This window comes from Pantherophis guttatus, chromosome 16 (genome assembly GCF_059756535.1).
Source record: "Pantherophis guttatus breed Tessera chromosome 16, ASM5975653v1, whole genome shotgun sequence".
In the NCBI taxonomy this organism is placed as follows: Eukaryota; Metazoa; Chordata; class Lepidosauria; order Squamata; family Colubridae; genus Pantherophis; species Pantherophis guttatus.
Genome location: NC_142078.1, coordinates 6,896,908 through 6,912,592, shown reverse-complemented (window position 1 = coordinate 6,912,592; position 15,685 = coordinate 6,896,908). Strand labels below are relative to the sequence as shown.

The 15,685-nt window shown below is 44.3% G+C and overlaps 1 protein-coding gene across 4 annotated transcripts in view; it reads right to left on the bottom strand.

Annotated features, from left to right (window-relative positions):
• Window positions 1-15,685, bottom strand: part of CDK5RAP2 (CDK5 regulatory subunit associated protein 2) — a 105,410-nt gene that overhangs the window by 9,937 nt on the left and 79,788 nt on the right. For 2 of the 4 annotated variants that reach the window (XM_087879544.1, XM_060694869.2), the window contains exons 26-32: window positions 15,573-15,621; window positions 14,730-14,848; window positions 12,071-12,196; window positions 10,447-10,563; window positions 6,900-7,113; window positions 5,368-5,489; window positions 3,059-3,310 (exon numbers count right to left, since the gene is read on the bottom strand). In XM_087879544.1, coding sequence (XP_087735670.1) covers window positions 3,059-3,310; window positions 5,368-5,489; window positions 6,900-7,113; window positions 10,447-10,563; window positions 12,071-12,196; window positions 14,730-14,848; window positions 15,573-15,621 — 999 coding nt within the window. The remainder of the gene's footprint in view (window positions 1-3,058; window positions 3,311-5,367; window positions 5,490-6,899; window positions 7,114-10,446; window positions 10,564-12,070; window positions 12,197-14,729; window positions 14,849-15,572; window positions 15,622-15,685) is intronic. The other 2 variants (XM_087879546.1, XM_087879545.1) reach the window with 1 other exon arrangement.

The following is a 15,685-nucleotide window of genomic DNA, read 5'->3' as shown; positions in this document are numbered from 1 at the left end:
AGAATAGAATAGAATAGAATGTAGAGTAGAGTAGAAATAGAATAGAATAGAATAGAATAGAATAGAATGTATAGTAGAAATAGAATAGAATAGAATAGAATAGAATAGAATAGAATAGAATAGAATAGAATAGAATAGAATAACGGAGTTGAAGGGGACCTTGGAGATCTTCTAGTCCAACCCCCTGCTTAGGCAGGAAACCCTACACCACTTCAGACAAATGGTTGTCCAATCTCTTCTTGAAAGCTTCCAGTGATGGAGCACCCACAACTTCTGAAGGCCAAGCTGTTCCACTGATGAATTGTTCTCACTGTCAAGAAATTTCTCCTTAATTCTAGGTTGCTTCCTGCCTTGATTAGTTTCCATCGATTGATTCTTGTCCTGCCTTCAGGTGAACAAGAAGTCCAACCTGGGCAGCTGCATTACAGAGACCGAAGGCTCACCTAGCTTTCTCCTTCTTTCCTAATCTCCTTGGGAGTTAATAGCTCTGGAGACACAGAAGCCTATTTTTGCATTGTTTTAAGATGCCTTGATTCATCCAGATATTTTTTTTTTCCAGCTCGGCTCAACAAGGTCAAAAGTACCAGATGAAGCCAGCTGTCAAAGTGGGAATATTTATTCGGTTAGCTAAGGGTCATCCGTTATGTTCCGTGGCAGTAGATGTTCCCTTCCCCGTTCAAATCTGTATGGCATACGGATGCTTCTGTCTTCCCTTAAGCTTTAAGTGGTTAGAAACTTTGATTTAACAGCAGTGGAGGAGGGTGGAATTGGGGGGAGCAGGGAGAATGCTCCCCTGGGCACCACATAAATTGTACTGATTCATTCACAGACCATCCAAAGTACATATTGATCACTTCCAAGCAATGTGCAACTAACACGCTTTTCTTAAAACAAGCTATTTGGTCAAGAGAAAGTTTACAGAAACTGGGTTTAACTGTTTAGTCTTTCAAGCCTATAGAAGCTGGGCTTCTCTGCCACCACTTCAGAATTTTGAGAATGGCTCCTTAGATTGGATTCGTTGGGAGGAGATTGTTGTGGCCCGCCAGGGGATCTGGCAGCAGATTTGGACAGTGAGGAGATTGGGGAGGAACATGGGCCAATTCTGGAGTCTGGGGAAGGCTCTGCGTCAGAGGCAGAGAGGGGGCCAGGGCAACGTCCGACAGTTAGCAGCTGCCTTCGGAGTTGGACATCAGTGAGGGAGAAGAACCACTGGAGCCTGTTCCCAGTGTGTGCATGTGCAGAGCTGCCAGGAGAAGGGAACAGCTAAGGAACAAGGGTCGACTCAGGAGTAAGGCCAGAGGTGGATGGTGAATGGCCCCTCCCAGAAGAAATAAAAGAGGAGTGAAAGGGGAATGGAGTTTGCAGGAGACAATTAGTTCATTCCTGTATTCTTGGTGTCTGAAAGATATCAGCCTGGCCACTTTCCAAGCCTGATAAAGGTTGGTAATTGTGAACCATCTTGAAAGACTGTGGGAGAGGAAAGACTTTGCTGGAGAGGAATTCACTGTAAATTAAATAAAAGGGGTTTATCGGGACGAAGACTCGGCTTCGTGCTGCTGGGGAAGCCTAGGTCAGAACAGAGATCGAGGTAGACCTGGAGGTTTCTGAGGTATCTCCTTCCAAAGAATCCAATCTAAGGAGCTGCTCTCAAAATTCTGAAGGACCCAAGGGAAGAGTAAAGAGTACGTGAACTCAATCCCTCTTAAGCTTGCTTCCACAAAACATCTAAGCACCTTGTATGGACCTGTTGAATTCTCCACTCTGCTTTTGGGGGAGATGAAGAAAATTGTCTGATGGGGGAAGGCAGCTCCACCACCAATTTCCTTGAGTTGAAATATAGTTTGGAGAAGATAAGAAGATGAGGACAAGTTACAAGAGGACAGGATGATTTCCCACCTATAAGATCAAAGGTTTCATGAAGCTCCTACGTGACTTGAAATAACCTCCAAATGGCCTTTGGAGGAAATACACAAATCCAATCAGCCCCAACTCAAATAGTAAAAGACTCCATGAGCCTCAGCCTTTCCAAACCTCACAGCATCTTTAGCATGGACGTATGGGGTGGTATCTCCTGCCCAACCCTTCACCTTTATTGATGCCAAAACAAAAGACTGATTCATAATTGGACAGCATGATCACTATGGGTGAGAAGAAGGGGAAACTAATGTTTAACTACCATGTTTCCCCGAAAATAAGACCTGGTCTTATATTAATTTTTGCTCTAAAAGACGCATTAGGGCTTATTTTCTGGTTAGGTCTTATTTGGGGGAAAAATACGGTACTAAATGCATCCATCTGGCTGACAATCTTAACTGGGGCTTATTTTGGCAGGTAGGACTTACATTACGAGCATCCTGAAAAATCATGCTAGGACTTATTTTCCGGGAAACAGAGTATGTAGCATTGCACGGGAAAACTTCAGAGCTGGTTTTAATTCTTCAGTGCCAAAATGGTGTACTCAATAAAGTTTTGCTTTGGGGGATTTTAAAGCTCCCGAGAGTACCTGCTTTTCTTGGGTTCACTAGTCAGACAGTTGACACTTCATGAGCCTCAACCACCCCAAACCTCACAGGATCTCTAAGGTGGATTTATGGGTCCTCGCGGGATCCTTTATTGGGAACCTCACAGGATCTCTAAGGTGGATTTATGGGTGATGCCTCCTGCCCAACCCATAGTACTGGTGGCTTTGATGTGAGATGATGGCCAAAACAACCAAGTTCAGAGAGCACCAAGGACCCCCTCATTTCAACCCTGAGCTACAGATATTCTCCTTTAGAATAACAGAGTTGGAAGGGACTTTGGAGGTCTTCTAGTCCAACCCCCTGCTTAGGCAGGATACCCTATACCATTTCAGAAAACTGGTTATCCAATCTCTTCTTTAAAACTTCCAGTGTTGGAGCATTCACAACTTCTGGAGGCAAGTTGCTCCACAACTGATTAATTGTTCTCACTGTCAGGAAATTTCTCCTTAGTTCTAGGTTGCTTCTCTCCTTGATGAGTTTCCACCCATTGCTTCTTATCCAATCTTTATGGTTGCTTGAATGCTTCTTCTCCCTACCTTTGATCCCAGTCGGAAGTTGTTGAGACTCGTGACCGAACAGGTAGCTGATCTGCACAGCTGGCCCCAAGCAGCCCTTCTCCCCCTTTCCTAGACGCAGCTGCTCTTCTACTTTTTCGTGCAACATCTGGTTGGACTTGATGCTCTGCTCCAGCTGCTTTCTCAAGAACTGGATTTCAGTCAAGAGTTCGCCCAGATCAAGAGGTGGGCTCTGATCCTTCTGACATTCTTCTGTTCCTTTCTGACGCCGATCTAAAAAGTGTTCGTTGTTTTGGGGGTGGACGGGGGGGTGGTTTAAGGAGGGAAAAAAAAAACACATTACCGTAATGAACAATTAAAATAGCTGCTGTTACAGCACGAATAACGTATGCAAAAAACTGGAAACAGGAAAGAACCCCAACGGAGGAAGAACTAACAGATAAGATCTTAGAATGCGCTGAGATGGACAGATTAACACAAGAAATTAAGGAAAAAGAAGAGACAGAATATTATAGAGTATGGAATAAATGGTATAATTGGCTTAAGACTAACAATAAAGAACAATAACTATCAGAAGAAAAAAATAGAAGTACAAAACAGAGATGTATCAAATGTGCAGAGTGGAATAAAAATGTATATAATATGAAGGTGGAAATGTATAATAGTAAAGAGATAGCTAAAATGTATAGTTCTCTATAGGGGAAAAAGTGGGGGAAAAGAGGGTGGGGAAAGGAAAAGGAGGGGAAGAAGACGGAGTAAAAGATTAAGATAAAGGGGAAGAAGAATAAAGTAATAACTGGAAGACCACTATGAAACAATGCTTAAATATGATGTTATTTATATCTTGTATGTTGTGTAAATGTCTAATATGTGTTTTAATAAAATTACAAATTTTTATTTAAAAAAAAAGGCTCTTAAAACGCTGAACAATCCAGAATCTGAGCCAGCTCCAAAGAGTAGGTAGATCATGATTTTTACAGGCCAAAAAAAAATTTATAATAATAATAATAAGGCATGCCCACAAACGCACACACACACACACAAATGTATGCACGTATAACCTTCTCTAGTAATTGCTTTCACTCTCCAAAGATTTAATAAGAGCCAAAAATTATTTTTCACTTTGACTATAAAAGCTAATGTTGCATACCCAAAGCAAAAAAAAAAAAAAAAATTATGTATATTCAAGGACTGGAATGAAGGCGATTTAAAAATTCTGAAGGACGTTTGGGAGCCTGGTGAGAAGAGAAAGAGAAGCTGGCACGAGATTAAATAACAATAAGGAAGTGTCCCAATTACGAGACGCCGACGTGGAAGGTGGGGACCGAGCAGAGGTGGGATTCGCATACTGTTACAACCACCCAGTAGTGGAAATGTGAGCGTGTAAACGCATGTGTGCAACATCGAACAACACGGCAATTTGCTCGCGCACGCCATCCACACGTGTGCGCGATATCAAAAACACAGCGATATAGGACAGGATTGCATGTTTGCCCGAACCCAATCCGAACCGGCTGAATAGCATCTTTGGAACCGAAGCTAAAAATCATAGCAGCTTCTCTTCTTGGAACCTGGATATCTGATCGCCCAAATCAAGGAACTCAAAATCCTTTGGACCTGGCAAAGAGCAAACTTTATGCCAGGGGCCACCAGCACGGCCTCCCATACCCCCTTGCAAGTTTTCAAAAGCTAGCAACGTCTCACCGGAGATTGGTGTCAGGTTTTCAGGCCGTCTTCAAATAAATTGCGTCTCAAACAAAGTCTTTTTTGAAACAAACTTCCATTTTATTTAGCACGGCAACTTTTACACTGACTCCATGCAGCCAGCACTGACGCGCTGACCCAAAATCCCTCCTCTTCCTTCCCCCAATCCTCTGCATTCATTGGCCATCTTCCCAATCATTCACTCCTAATCTACTGCTCCAATTCAAAGAATTTCCCCCCTCCCATCCATCTCCTAGGGGACATTATCTCCAGAGGAAATAAGTAGGTGAAAGGCAACCGTCCCGTTGCAGACACTTGCGTTCTCCTTCTTATGTCAGCACTAGGATAAATGCATCTTGATGTGCTGACACATGGAGTGGAAGGTGGGGACCGAGCAGAGGTGGGATTTGCATGCTGTTACAACCGGTTCGCCCAGTACTGGAAATTGAGCGTGGACGGGCATGTGTGCGACGTCAAACAACACGGCATTCCGCTCGTGCATGTAAAGGATGTATGTTTGTGTTTTTATTTTTTATAGTTATAATGTACACTGAAGACGGCATTTAATTTCAGTGTACCATGTGCAATGACAATAAAGTAAACTATAAACCATCTGGTTCCTTTACCTTTCTCGTTCTGGAGAGCTTCGTCCAACTTTTCGTACACCTTGAGCTCCACTCGCAACGAGCACAGCAATTTGTCGCTCTCCGACAGCTGGTGCTGCTTGGTGGCCAGCTCCATCTGCAACCTGGGACATCCCAAGCAAACTGGTCAGCGTGGGCTCCCAATTCCGGACCACGAAGGGTGACTTGATTGTGGTTAACACCCTCCTTGTTGTCCCGAGAAGTCTCCTTCAAACCTTTCCTCCTAAAACCTGGCTTTCCATAAAGGAAGTGGACATTGGCATGATTCATCTAACTTGGTCTTCCAAGTTTATGCAAGTCCACAATGCCAATTGTATCCTAACTCTCGTTCTCATGCCTGTGTGTAACATTCGAACCCCGTGGGAGAAGAACTTGTCCATGTCCAAATGGGACTCTCAGCCCACCCAATGAGGAACAATGTTTTTGTTTAGCAACATCTGGAAAACAACTCAAAGGTGCTGTTCCGAAAGGCAACTGGATGTCTTGGTTTTATTCCCCTTGAAAACGTTTCGCTTCTCATCCAAGAAGCTTCTTCAGTTCTTCTTGGATTCTCATCCAAGAAGCTTCCTTCTTGGATCCTCATCCAAGAACGTTTTTCTTGGATCCTCACCCAAGAAGTTTCTTCAGGTCTTCTTGGATCCTCATGCAAGAACCTTCTTCAGGTCTTCTTGGATCCTCATGCAAGAAGCTTCTTCAGGTCTTCTTGGAGTCTCATCCAAGAAGCTTCTTCAGTTCTTCTTGGAGTCTCATCCAAGAAGCTTCTTCAGTTCTTCTTGGATTCTCATCATCCAAGAAGCTTCTTTCTTGGATCCTCATCCAAGAACCTTCTTCTTGGATCCTCATCCAAGAACCTTCTTCAGGTCTTCTTGGATTCTCATCCAAGAACCTTCTTCAGGTCTTCTTGGATTCTCATCCAAGAAGCTTCTTCAGTTCTTCTTGGAGTCTCATCCAAGAAGCTTCTTCAGTTCTTCTTGGAGTCTCATCCAAGAAGCTTCCTTCTTGGATCCTCATCCAAGAACCTTCTTCTTGGATCCTCATCCAAGAACCTTCTTCTGGTCTTCTTGGATTCTCATCCAAGAAGCTTCTTCAGTTCTTCTTGGATTCTCATCCAAGAAGCTTCTTCAGTTCTTCTTGGAGTCTCATCCAAGAAGCTTCTTCAGTTCTTCTTGGATTCTTATTCAAGAAGCTTCCTTCTTGGATCCTCATCCAAGAACCTTCTTCTTGGATCCTCATCCAAGAACCTTCTTCAGGTCTTCTTGGATTCTCATCCAAGAAGCTTCTTCAGGTCTTCTTGGATCCTCATTCAAGAAGCTCCTTCAGGTCTTCTTGGATGAGAAGTTAAAGGCTTTCCGAGGGAAAAAAACCAAGAAAGTCCAGTTGCCTTTTTGAACAGCACCTTTGGAACAACCATGACCTGAATGATGGAGAATCTCCACAGACTCCTGGGAAACAACTGGTTCACCAGCCCCATTCTGCACCGTAGGGTTTTCCCCATCCTGAGATTTAAGAATTACCTGTTCAGTTCATTCCTGACGTTGTAAATTTCGTGGGTCAGACCCTCGTTTTCGACCTCTCCTTTTCCCACTTGTTCCCGCAGCTTCTCGTTCTCCTTCTTGAGAAGCTCGTGGTCCTTCTGAAGACCCTCAAAGGCCAGGTGCTTCTGAGTCAAGGACTCCCGCAAAGCTTCGTTTTCTTTCTGCTTCTCTTCAAGGTGAGCCTCGAGGCCTTCTGAATAGAAAGAATAGAAATAGAAATTCTAGAAATAGAAAAATCTGAAACAGAAATAGAATTCTTTATTGGCCAAGTGCGATAGGCACACGGGGCGTAATATCTCCGGTGCTTTCTGAAATTCAAGCAAAATGGCGCTATCCTTACGAGGTATAGGCAGTCCTCAACTTACAACAGTTCATTCAGTGACCGAAGTAACAATGGATCCCCTTTTGCGACCATCTGGCAAACGAAGTCAACGGGGAAGCCAGATTCACTAAACAACTACGTTGCTAACTTAATGACTGCGGCGGGAAAGGCTGTAAAATGGGGCGAAATTCGCTCAACAACTGTCAACTGAGGAAAAAAACTGTTATATAACTAACTGATTTTTATTAAGCTGTTGGGAGTGTATTATTTGGAATAAGACTTAAGGAAATGTATGGTATAAAATGCTTTGGTTTATTATTTTGATAAGAAATGAATTATTTATTTATTTATTATTGCGATTTATATGCCGCCTTTCTCCTTAGGGACTCAAGGCGGCTTACAAAATGACAAATTCCAATACAAATCGCAATGAAATAAATTAAAATCAACAACCCTATTAAAACAGTTTAAAATTATTACAGTGTACCACCAAACGGATCAGTTGAGTTGATGAAAGAGCGTTGACGTCTTCAGCTCGCGACGGAAGGAAAGAAGGTCAGGGGCTGTCCTGAGCTTGGTGGGCAATCCATTCCAGAGGGTCGGGGCTCCCACGGAGAACGCCCTCCTCCTGGGGGCCGTCAGCCGACATTGTTTGGCCGACGGCACCCTGAGGAGGCCGACTCTGTGAGAGCGCACAGGACGGTGGGAGAGTGGCTGGAGATGGTCCTGCAAGTATCCCGGGCCTAAGCCATAATTGTAATACTAGGAATTATGTTTAGTTTAGTTTAGTTTAGTTTATTTGATTTGTATACCGCCCTACTCCCGAAGGACTCAGGGCGGTGAATAGCCAAGCAATAAAATACATAAATACACAAAATTTAAAACCACATAAAATCAAATTAAATCATTTTGGCCCAGACAGATTAAAACACCCCAATAATTTAAAAACAGATTAAAATTGACATATTAAAAGAGGGAGGAGATTAGATGTTAAATGAGATTTTAAATTTAAGAGGTTTAATATAGAGATGAAGGGGGAAATGGATTAGAGTTGGGATGAATGGGTAATATTGGTCTAAAAAAAATAGAGAGAGAGAATAAATACTACGGCAAAAAGGGAATATATAAATTGTGTTGAAATGGCTAAAAATTGTTTAAATTTGTGAACCGGCCAATACTCTGTTCAGAAAAAAATACATTGTATGTGTGTCTGTGTGTGTGTAAAAAATAAATTAAAAAAAACTTTAAAAAACTGTCTCGCTCAGCGACAGAAATTTTGGGCTGAACTGCTGTCGTAAATCGGAGGACTAACCTATACCGTTCTGGGAACTGGGTATTTGTTTTTAAATGCGAGACGCAGAACTCTACCCTCCCTGCAGCAAACAAAGAAGAAACCGATCTGTCATTTAAGACTTTTGCGTTTCCAATTTTCTTTGGTTAAAAAAATAAAAAGACAACTTGCATGAAAGGATAAAAATGTAACCCTTGAAATAGCTCAGAGGGCGATGAGCAGGGGGGGGAAAAAAAGAGAGAGGTTTATTTCTCCCGTATAATAAAGATTCAGCCTCGGGTTTGCAAGAGCCGATCGTGAAACGGCTCCAATTTATGGGTGCAAAATGTTGCAAGCCGTGAAAAGCCAATAATGCATGGATTTTCTTCTACAGTGTGTGTCGTTTTGCCAATCCTGTCTTTGCTCCAAACAGATAAAAGCATCTTGTTCCAAAAGTGCTTTTTCCAAAAGCCACTGGACTTTTGTTTTTCCTTGAACATGTTTCGCTTCTCATTAAGAACTGAAGAAGCTTCTTGGATGAGAAGCGAAACCTCTTCAAGAAAAAACAAAGTCTAGTTGCCTTCTGAAGAACTGAAGAAGCTTCTTGGATTCCTTCTGAAGAACTGAAGAAGCTTCTTGGATGAGAAGCGAAACCTCTTCAAAAAAAAACAATGTCCAGTTGCCTTCTGAAGCTTCGCTTCTCATCCAAGAAGCTTCTTCAGTTCAAGAAGCTTCTTGGATGAGAAGCGAAACCTCTTCAAGAAAAAACAAAGCCCAGTTGCCTTCTGAAGAACTGAAGAAGCTTCTTGGATGAGAAGCGAAACCTCTTCAAGAAAAAACAAAGTCCACTTGACATCTGAAGAACTGAAGAAGCTTCTTAGATGAGAAGCGAAACGTTTTCAAGGAAAAACAAAGTCCAGCTGCCTTCTGAAGAACTGAAGAAGCTTCTTGGATGAGAAGCGAAACCTCTTCAAGAAAAAACAAAGTCTAGTTGCCTTCTGAAGAACTGAAGAAGCTTCTTGGATTCCTTCTGAAGAACTGAAGAAGCTTCTTGGATGAGAAGCGAAACCTCTTCAAAAAAAAAACAATGTCCAGTTGCCTTCTGAAGCTTCGCTTCTCATCCAAGAAGCTTCTTCAGTTCAAGAAGCTTCTTGGATGAGAAGCGAAACCTCTTCAAGAAAAAACAAAGCCCAGTTGCCTTCTGAAGAACTGAAGAAGCTTCTTGGATGAGAAGCGAAACCTCTTCAAGAAAAAACAAAGTCCACTTGACATCTGAAGAACTGAAGAAGCTTCTTAGATGAGAAGCGAAACGTTTTCAAGGAAAAACAAAGTCCAGCTGCCTTCTGAAGAACTGAAGAAGCTTCTTGGATGAGAAGCGAAACCTCTTCAAGAAAAAACAAAAGTCTAGTTGCCTTCTGAAGAACTGAAGAAGCTTCTTGGATTCCTTCTGAAGAACTGAAGAAGCTTCTTGGATGAGAAGTGAAACCTCTTCAAGAAAAAACAATGTCCAGTTGCCTTCTGAAGCTTCGCTTCTCATCCAAGAAGCTTCTTCAGTTCAAGAAGCTACTTGGATGAGAAGCGAAACCTCTTCAAGAAAAAACAAAGTCTAGTTGCCTTCTGAAGAACTGAAGAAGCTTCTTGGATGAGGTGAAACCTCTTCAAGGAAAAACAAAGTCCACTTGACGTCTGACGAACTATAGAAGCTTCTTGGATGAGAAGCGAAACCTCTTCAAGAAAAAACAAAGTCCACTGGCCTTTTGAAAAAGCACCTTTGGGGACCACCGCGAGCTGGACGACGGGAGAATCTCCACAGATAAAAGTATCTTCATTAGAAGACAAGGTGAAAAATGGAAGGAAAGCAACTTTTACCGCTTTCCAACTTTAAATGTTCAAACCTCTCCGGTTTTTCCCCCTGTTCACACGTCTTAACTCACCTCTGGATCCTTTTGCCAGCATGCCATTCAGAGTCTGATTCTGCTTCCTCAGGAAATGAATTTCAGACGTCAGGGAATTCAGTTGCTCTGTCGCACGGATGCCAGCGTTGGCGAAGTCTATAAATATAGACATAAAATGCATTTCGGAGTCATCTTTGGGTCAGTATAGATTAGACTTTCCCCCCCGGGACGAGAAACAATTTAAACAAAGCAGGGAGGGAGGTTAAATAATAATAATAATAAAATAGAGAAATAGAGAGACAAAAGCTATTTATCTCCGATTTATTCTGAAGGGTTATCGTGGGTAAAAGAGGGCAAAATGGAATCCAGCTGGACTTTGCATCAAGTTATCCTAAACAGGCTTGGAATCCTGGCTTAATAGCAGCCAAGCTGCGTATTATCCTTTGCTGATAATGGGATAGTGGGGGAAACGAGGCCGCTCGGCTTAGCCCGAGCCAGAGATTGTAAAACAGACAGCTTCGCTGTCATTTTCAACACCCCAGGAAAATTGCCACAAATTTGGGTATGTGTGTGTCTGTGTTTTTTTTTAAGGGGAACATGGCTGGCTGGTGTTGATCTCTCCGGCTGACCCAGGATTCCAGCTGCCTCAACAGAAGCCGGTCGATTGGTTTGGCGGGGAAAAGATGCTGGCATTGTTGCAAGATGACAATGGAGTGGTTTTGTTTTTTTTGCAAAGCAAAAAAACCGGAGCGTTTTAGAGGGGAGCTGCCCCAGCCGAAACACAAACAGAGAGAGGTGTCATCGGCATTGTGGTCAGTACAGGAATGCAAATACATACATATATACATACATACCTACCAGTGGTGGAATTCGAATTTTTTTACTACCGGTTCTGTGGGCGTGGCTTGGTGGGCGTGGCGTGGCGTGGTAGGGGAAGGATACTGCACAATCCCCATTCCCTCCCCACTCCAGGGGAAGGATACTGCAAAATCCCCATTCCCACTCCATTCCTGGGGGAAGGATGTTGCAAAATCTCCATTCCCACCCCACTCTGGGACCAGCCAGAGGTGATATTTGCCGGTTCTCCGAACTCCTCAAAATTGCCGCTATCGGTTCTCCAGAACCTGTCAGAACCTGCTGGATTTCACCCCAGATACATACATATATACATACATACACACACACACATCTGCTCTGATAGAATATTTATAGCTCAGGGTTGAACTGGGACCTTGGTGTTCTCTAAGCTTGGGGGTTTTCTTGCAGACATTTCATTACCCTATTAGGTAACATCATCAGTGCTAGAGGGAAGTGGGATTTGCAGGGGGAGGGGAAGGGAGGGAGGGAGGAGGAGGGAGGGGGGAAGGAGGGAGGGGACGGAGGGAGCGGGAGTAGGACTGTAGGTTCCTTGGTGCTCTCTGAGCTTGGTGGTTTTCTTGCAGGTGTTTTATTACCCAACTAGGGAATATCATCAGTGCTGAGTAATGACCAAGGATGTTCATCAGTGTCCTGATGATGATGTTTCTAAATCTGGTGTCCTCTGGATGACTTGTATGGGGTAATGGGCAGCACCAAAAATATAAAACTGGCACCTGGGAGCAGCCCTCTGCCACCGGAGGAGAGGTCATGGGTCTCTGAAGACTTGTATTCCAAAGCATCTTACCTTGGTCTGGGACAGGAGCTGAGGCCTGTTGCTCCAGCTGCTTCCTCAGATGATCGTTGGTTTTAATGGAATCTTCTAGCCGGTGTCTCAGCAAGCGTATTTCCTGGAGATGTTCCATCAACAGCTCTGAAGAAAGTCCAGAGATTGGCTGAATCAGCTTAGGTTGATTGGGAGGTAGCAGGGAAGCATGGTGAGCTAAGCATGCTGCAAATATTCTGCGGTCAGTGATGGTCCCTCCAGATAATGGGAGGAAAGCTTCAAAACCAGTATCCATCACCCCCAGGCCATGCAGGACACCTCTGATGTCCCTTAACTACATCATAGGTAAAGGTAAAGGTTCCCCTCGCACATATGTGCTAGTCGTTCCCGACTCTAGCGGGCGGTGCTCATCTCCGTTTCAAGGCCGAAGAGCCAGCGTTGTCCAAAGACATCTCCGTGGACATGTGGCCGGCATGACTCATCGCTGCCATTGCTATCGGTTCTCCGAACCACCAGCTGTCACTGCTATCGGTTCGGCCGAACCGGGCCAAACCGGGAGCATTTCATCCCTGGAGAGAAGCAACCTAGAACTACGGAGGAATTTCCTGACAGTGAGAACAATTAATCTGTGGAACAACTTGCCTCCAGAAGTTGTGAATGCTCCAACACGGGAAGCTTTTTAAGACGAGATTAGACAACCATTTGCCTGAAATGGTACAGCGTTTCCTGCCTGAGCAGGAGGTTGGACTAGAAGACCTCCAAGGTCCCTTCCAACTCTGTTATTCTATGTTCAAATCGGCGCAGACCATAATACCCCAAATCATCTCGTGAATTCCGTCTCTTTGGGCCTCCTTTCTGCACCCCGCCCACCCCCGTTCCTTCACCTCCTTTCTCCACCCATCCAGGATCTGTCCTTGAAAAGCAGACCCCTCTTAGCCCCTCCAAAAAATATTGGGTCTCCAATTCGTAGTGATTCCCACGATCCAGGCAGGCTGGAGTGATCTAAAGATGCTCGTCTCGTTTTCAGCCGCGTCGCTTTGCAATATGCTCTGCTTTCAGATGGAACCCCCCCCACACACACACACATAGAAGGATAATCCTGCCAAAGGACCGTGCATTTGAGCCATGCGTCACCGAAAATGAAGCACCAAAGGATGTCGCTTCTTCTGCCCGGTTGCATTCGGATACCTTTGAGGGTGCAATGCATGGAACAATGGACTGTTTTCCACCTGCTGTGCATTTCTGCTTTTGCTCCGGTAGCGTTCACTACATTCGTCGACCCGGCTCGTTCTGCTCACCCACCCCCAAAACTTCCAAACTCCTGTGTGGCGGTCACCCAATGTTTTTCGGCACTGCCCGGTTGTCACCTGAGCCTCCAGCTTCCTTACCTGAAGGCAACCAAGGTGTGCGTTTCTGGGTCAGGGCTCCATCAATTATGCAACGTAGGAAACCCGAGACTGGTTTTCTCTGAAGTTGGAAAGCCTAGAATTTAATCCTTGGCCTGCTGATTATTGGGTTAGCAGTTTATGGGTATTTTAAAAAAAAAAACACAGTTGTTTGTGATAAAGAAATCTTACAAATCACAGCTGAAGATGAAACCACTGGTGGAGTAGTTAGCATATCTCCGAGGCTTCAAGAGGCAAAGCAGAGCTGGAGGCCAGGTAAGGACTTCAGAAGGTTGACTCAACCTTCTGTCCTTCCGAGGTCAGTACAATGAGGACCCAGATTATTGGGGGCAAAAGGCTGACTCTGTAAACAGCTTAGAGAGGGCTGTAAAAGCATTGTGAAGTGGTATATAAATCTAAGTGCTATTGCTATTGCTATTGCTATCTATCTATCTATCTATCTATCTATCTATCCATCCATCCATCCATCCATCCATCCATCCACCCAACCTCCCACCCACCCATCTATTGCTATCTGTCTGTCTGTCTGTCTGTCTGTCTGTCTGTCTGTCTATCTATCCAACCACCCACCCATCTATTGCTATTGCTATTGCTGTCTGTCTGTCTGTCTGTCGGTCGGTCGGTCGGTCGGTCCGTCCGTCCATCCATCCATCCATCCACCTACCTACCTACCTATCTCTGGTTGACTCAGCTTTCCAATCTTCCGAGGTGGGTAAAATGAGGACCCAGATTGTTGAGGGGGCAAGAGGCTGACTCTGTAAACCGCTTAGAGTGGGCTGTGAAGCTGTACATAACTGTAAATCCCATTGTGATTGCTTCAAGAGTTAAAGCAAAGCTGAAATGGCCTTTGGAGGCCTTGGAAGAATCTAAGAAGAAGGATCAAGTCGAGGATCTGATTAACCCAGCACTCTGTGTCCCTCAATGGCCAATCAGAAGCATCCATAAATTCATAAATCTGCCCTAGGAGTGGTCATCTCACCCAGTAGATGATATTAGTGGCACTTTGCCTAAAGCTTGGAGGAGATATCTTGGAGGCATCAAGACTCAGGACCATCATTAGATCCAATCCTCCATGAATGCATTCTGTCCGTTTTGAATCACTCATTACCTCCTGGGTTTGAAGGCAGAAAGTTTTACCTCCAAGTCCAGCCTGCTGGCTTGAGCAGAGGGTTAGACTAGAAGACCTCCAAGGCCCCTTTTTAACCCTGTTATTCGGTTATTCTGACTTGGCAAGGTTGTCACTTCCGCAGCGTCCCGGGCAGACCAATGTTTACCTGGGGGAAACTTAGTTGGGGTGGCAGTTGGTTTTCCCTTTCCGCTCTCCGCTTCTTCTTTTCCATGCGTGGGCCCTTCTGAAGAAGGCAGCTGTTGGGGTATCTCAAAGTCAGACAAGCTACAGGGAAAGAAAATGGGGAAGGTTTAAATCCAGGTAGCCCTCGCTTTACGACCACAGCAGAGCCCAAAATTTCTGTCGCTAACTGAGCCATTTGTTAATTTCACCCCGTTTTACAATTTTTCTTCCCACCATGGTTAAGGGAACCACTCATCATCATCATCATCATCATCTCCTTTTAACAACCCCATAATCCCTTGCGGGGTGGAGTCTGGGCAACTGAATGGAGCTAGCAGAGTGTTTACTGCCCAGATGCCCTTCCTGTCACCAATGCAGAGTTTTATATTCAGCAGATATATTCTCAGTGTGCCCAGAGAGAGAAATATCTGCTTCTACCTAGAATCGAACTCACAGCCTCCGGATTGTGAGGCGTGAGCTCCACCTCTAGGCCACCGCATCACTCGTTTAATTTAATTCAACCACTCATTTAACAAGTGCAGTGGTTAAGTCACACGGTTGTTGAGTGAATCGGGCTTCCCTGTTGAGTTTGCTGGTTAGAAGGTCGCAAAAAGAGGATCCCGGGGAATCCTGCGACAGTCATAAATATGAGCCAGCTGCCAATTTGGAACACGCGACCATGGGGATACTGTCACGGTCATAAGTGTGAAAAGCGGTGATAAGTCACCTTTTTCCGTGCCATTGTAATGCCCAATGGTCACTAAATGAATAGTTGTAAGTCCTTATAGAAGGACGCGGAATTAAAAGCTATTCTAGCAGCACCTACCTCTGGGCAAGATTGCAAAGCCTGATCATTTCGTCCTCTATTGACTCTCCTGCAAAGCCAGGGAGGAAAAAAAAATGATTATAATTAGCAAGAAAAACCAAGCAGCCTGTCAA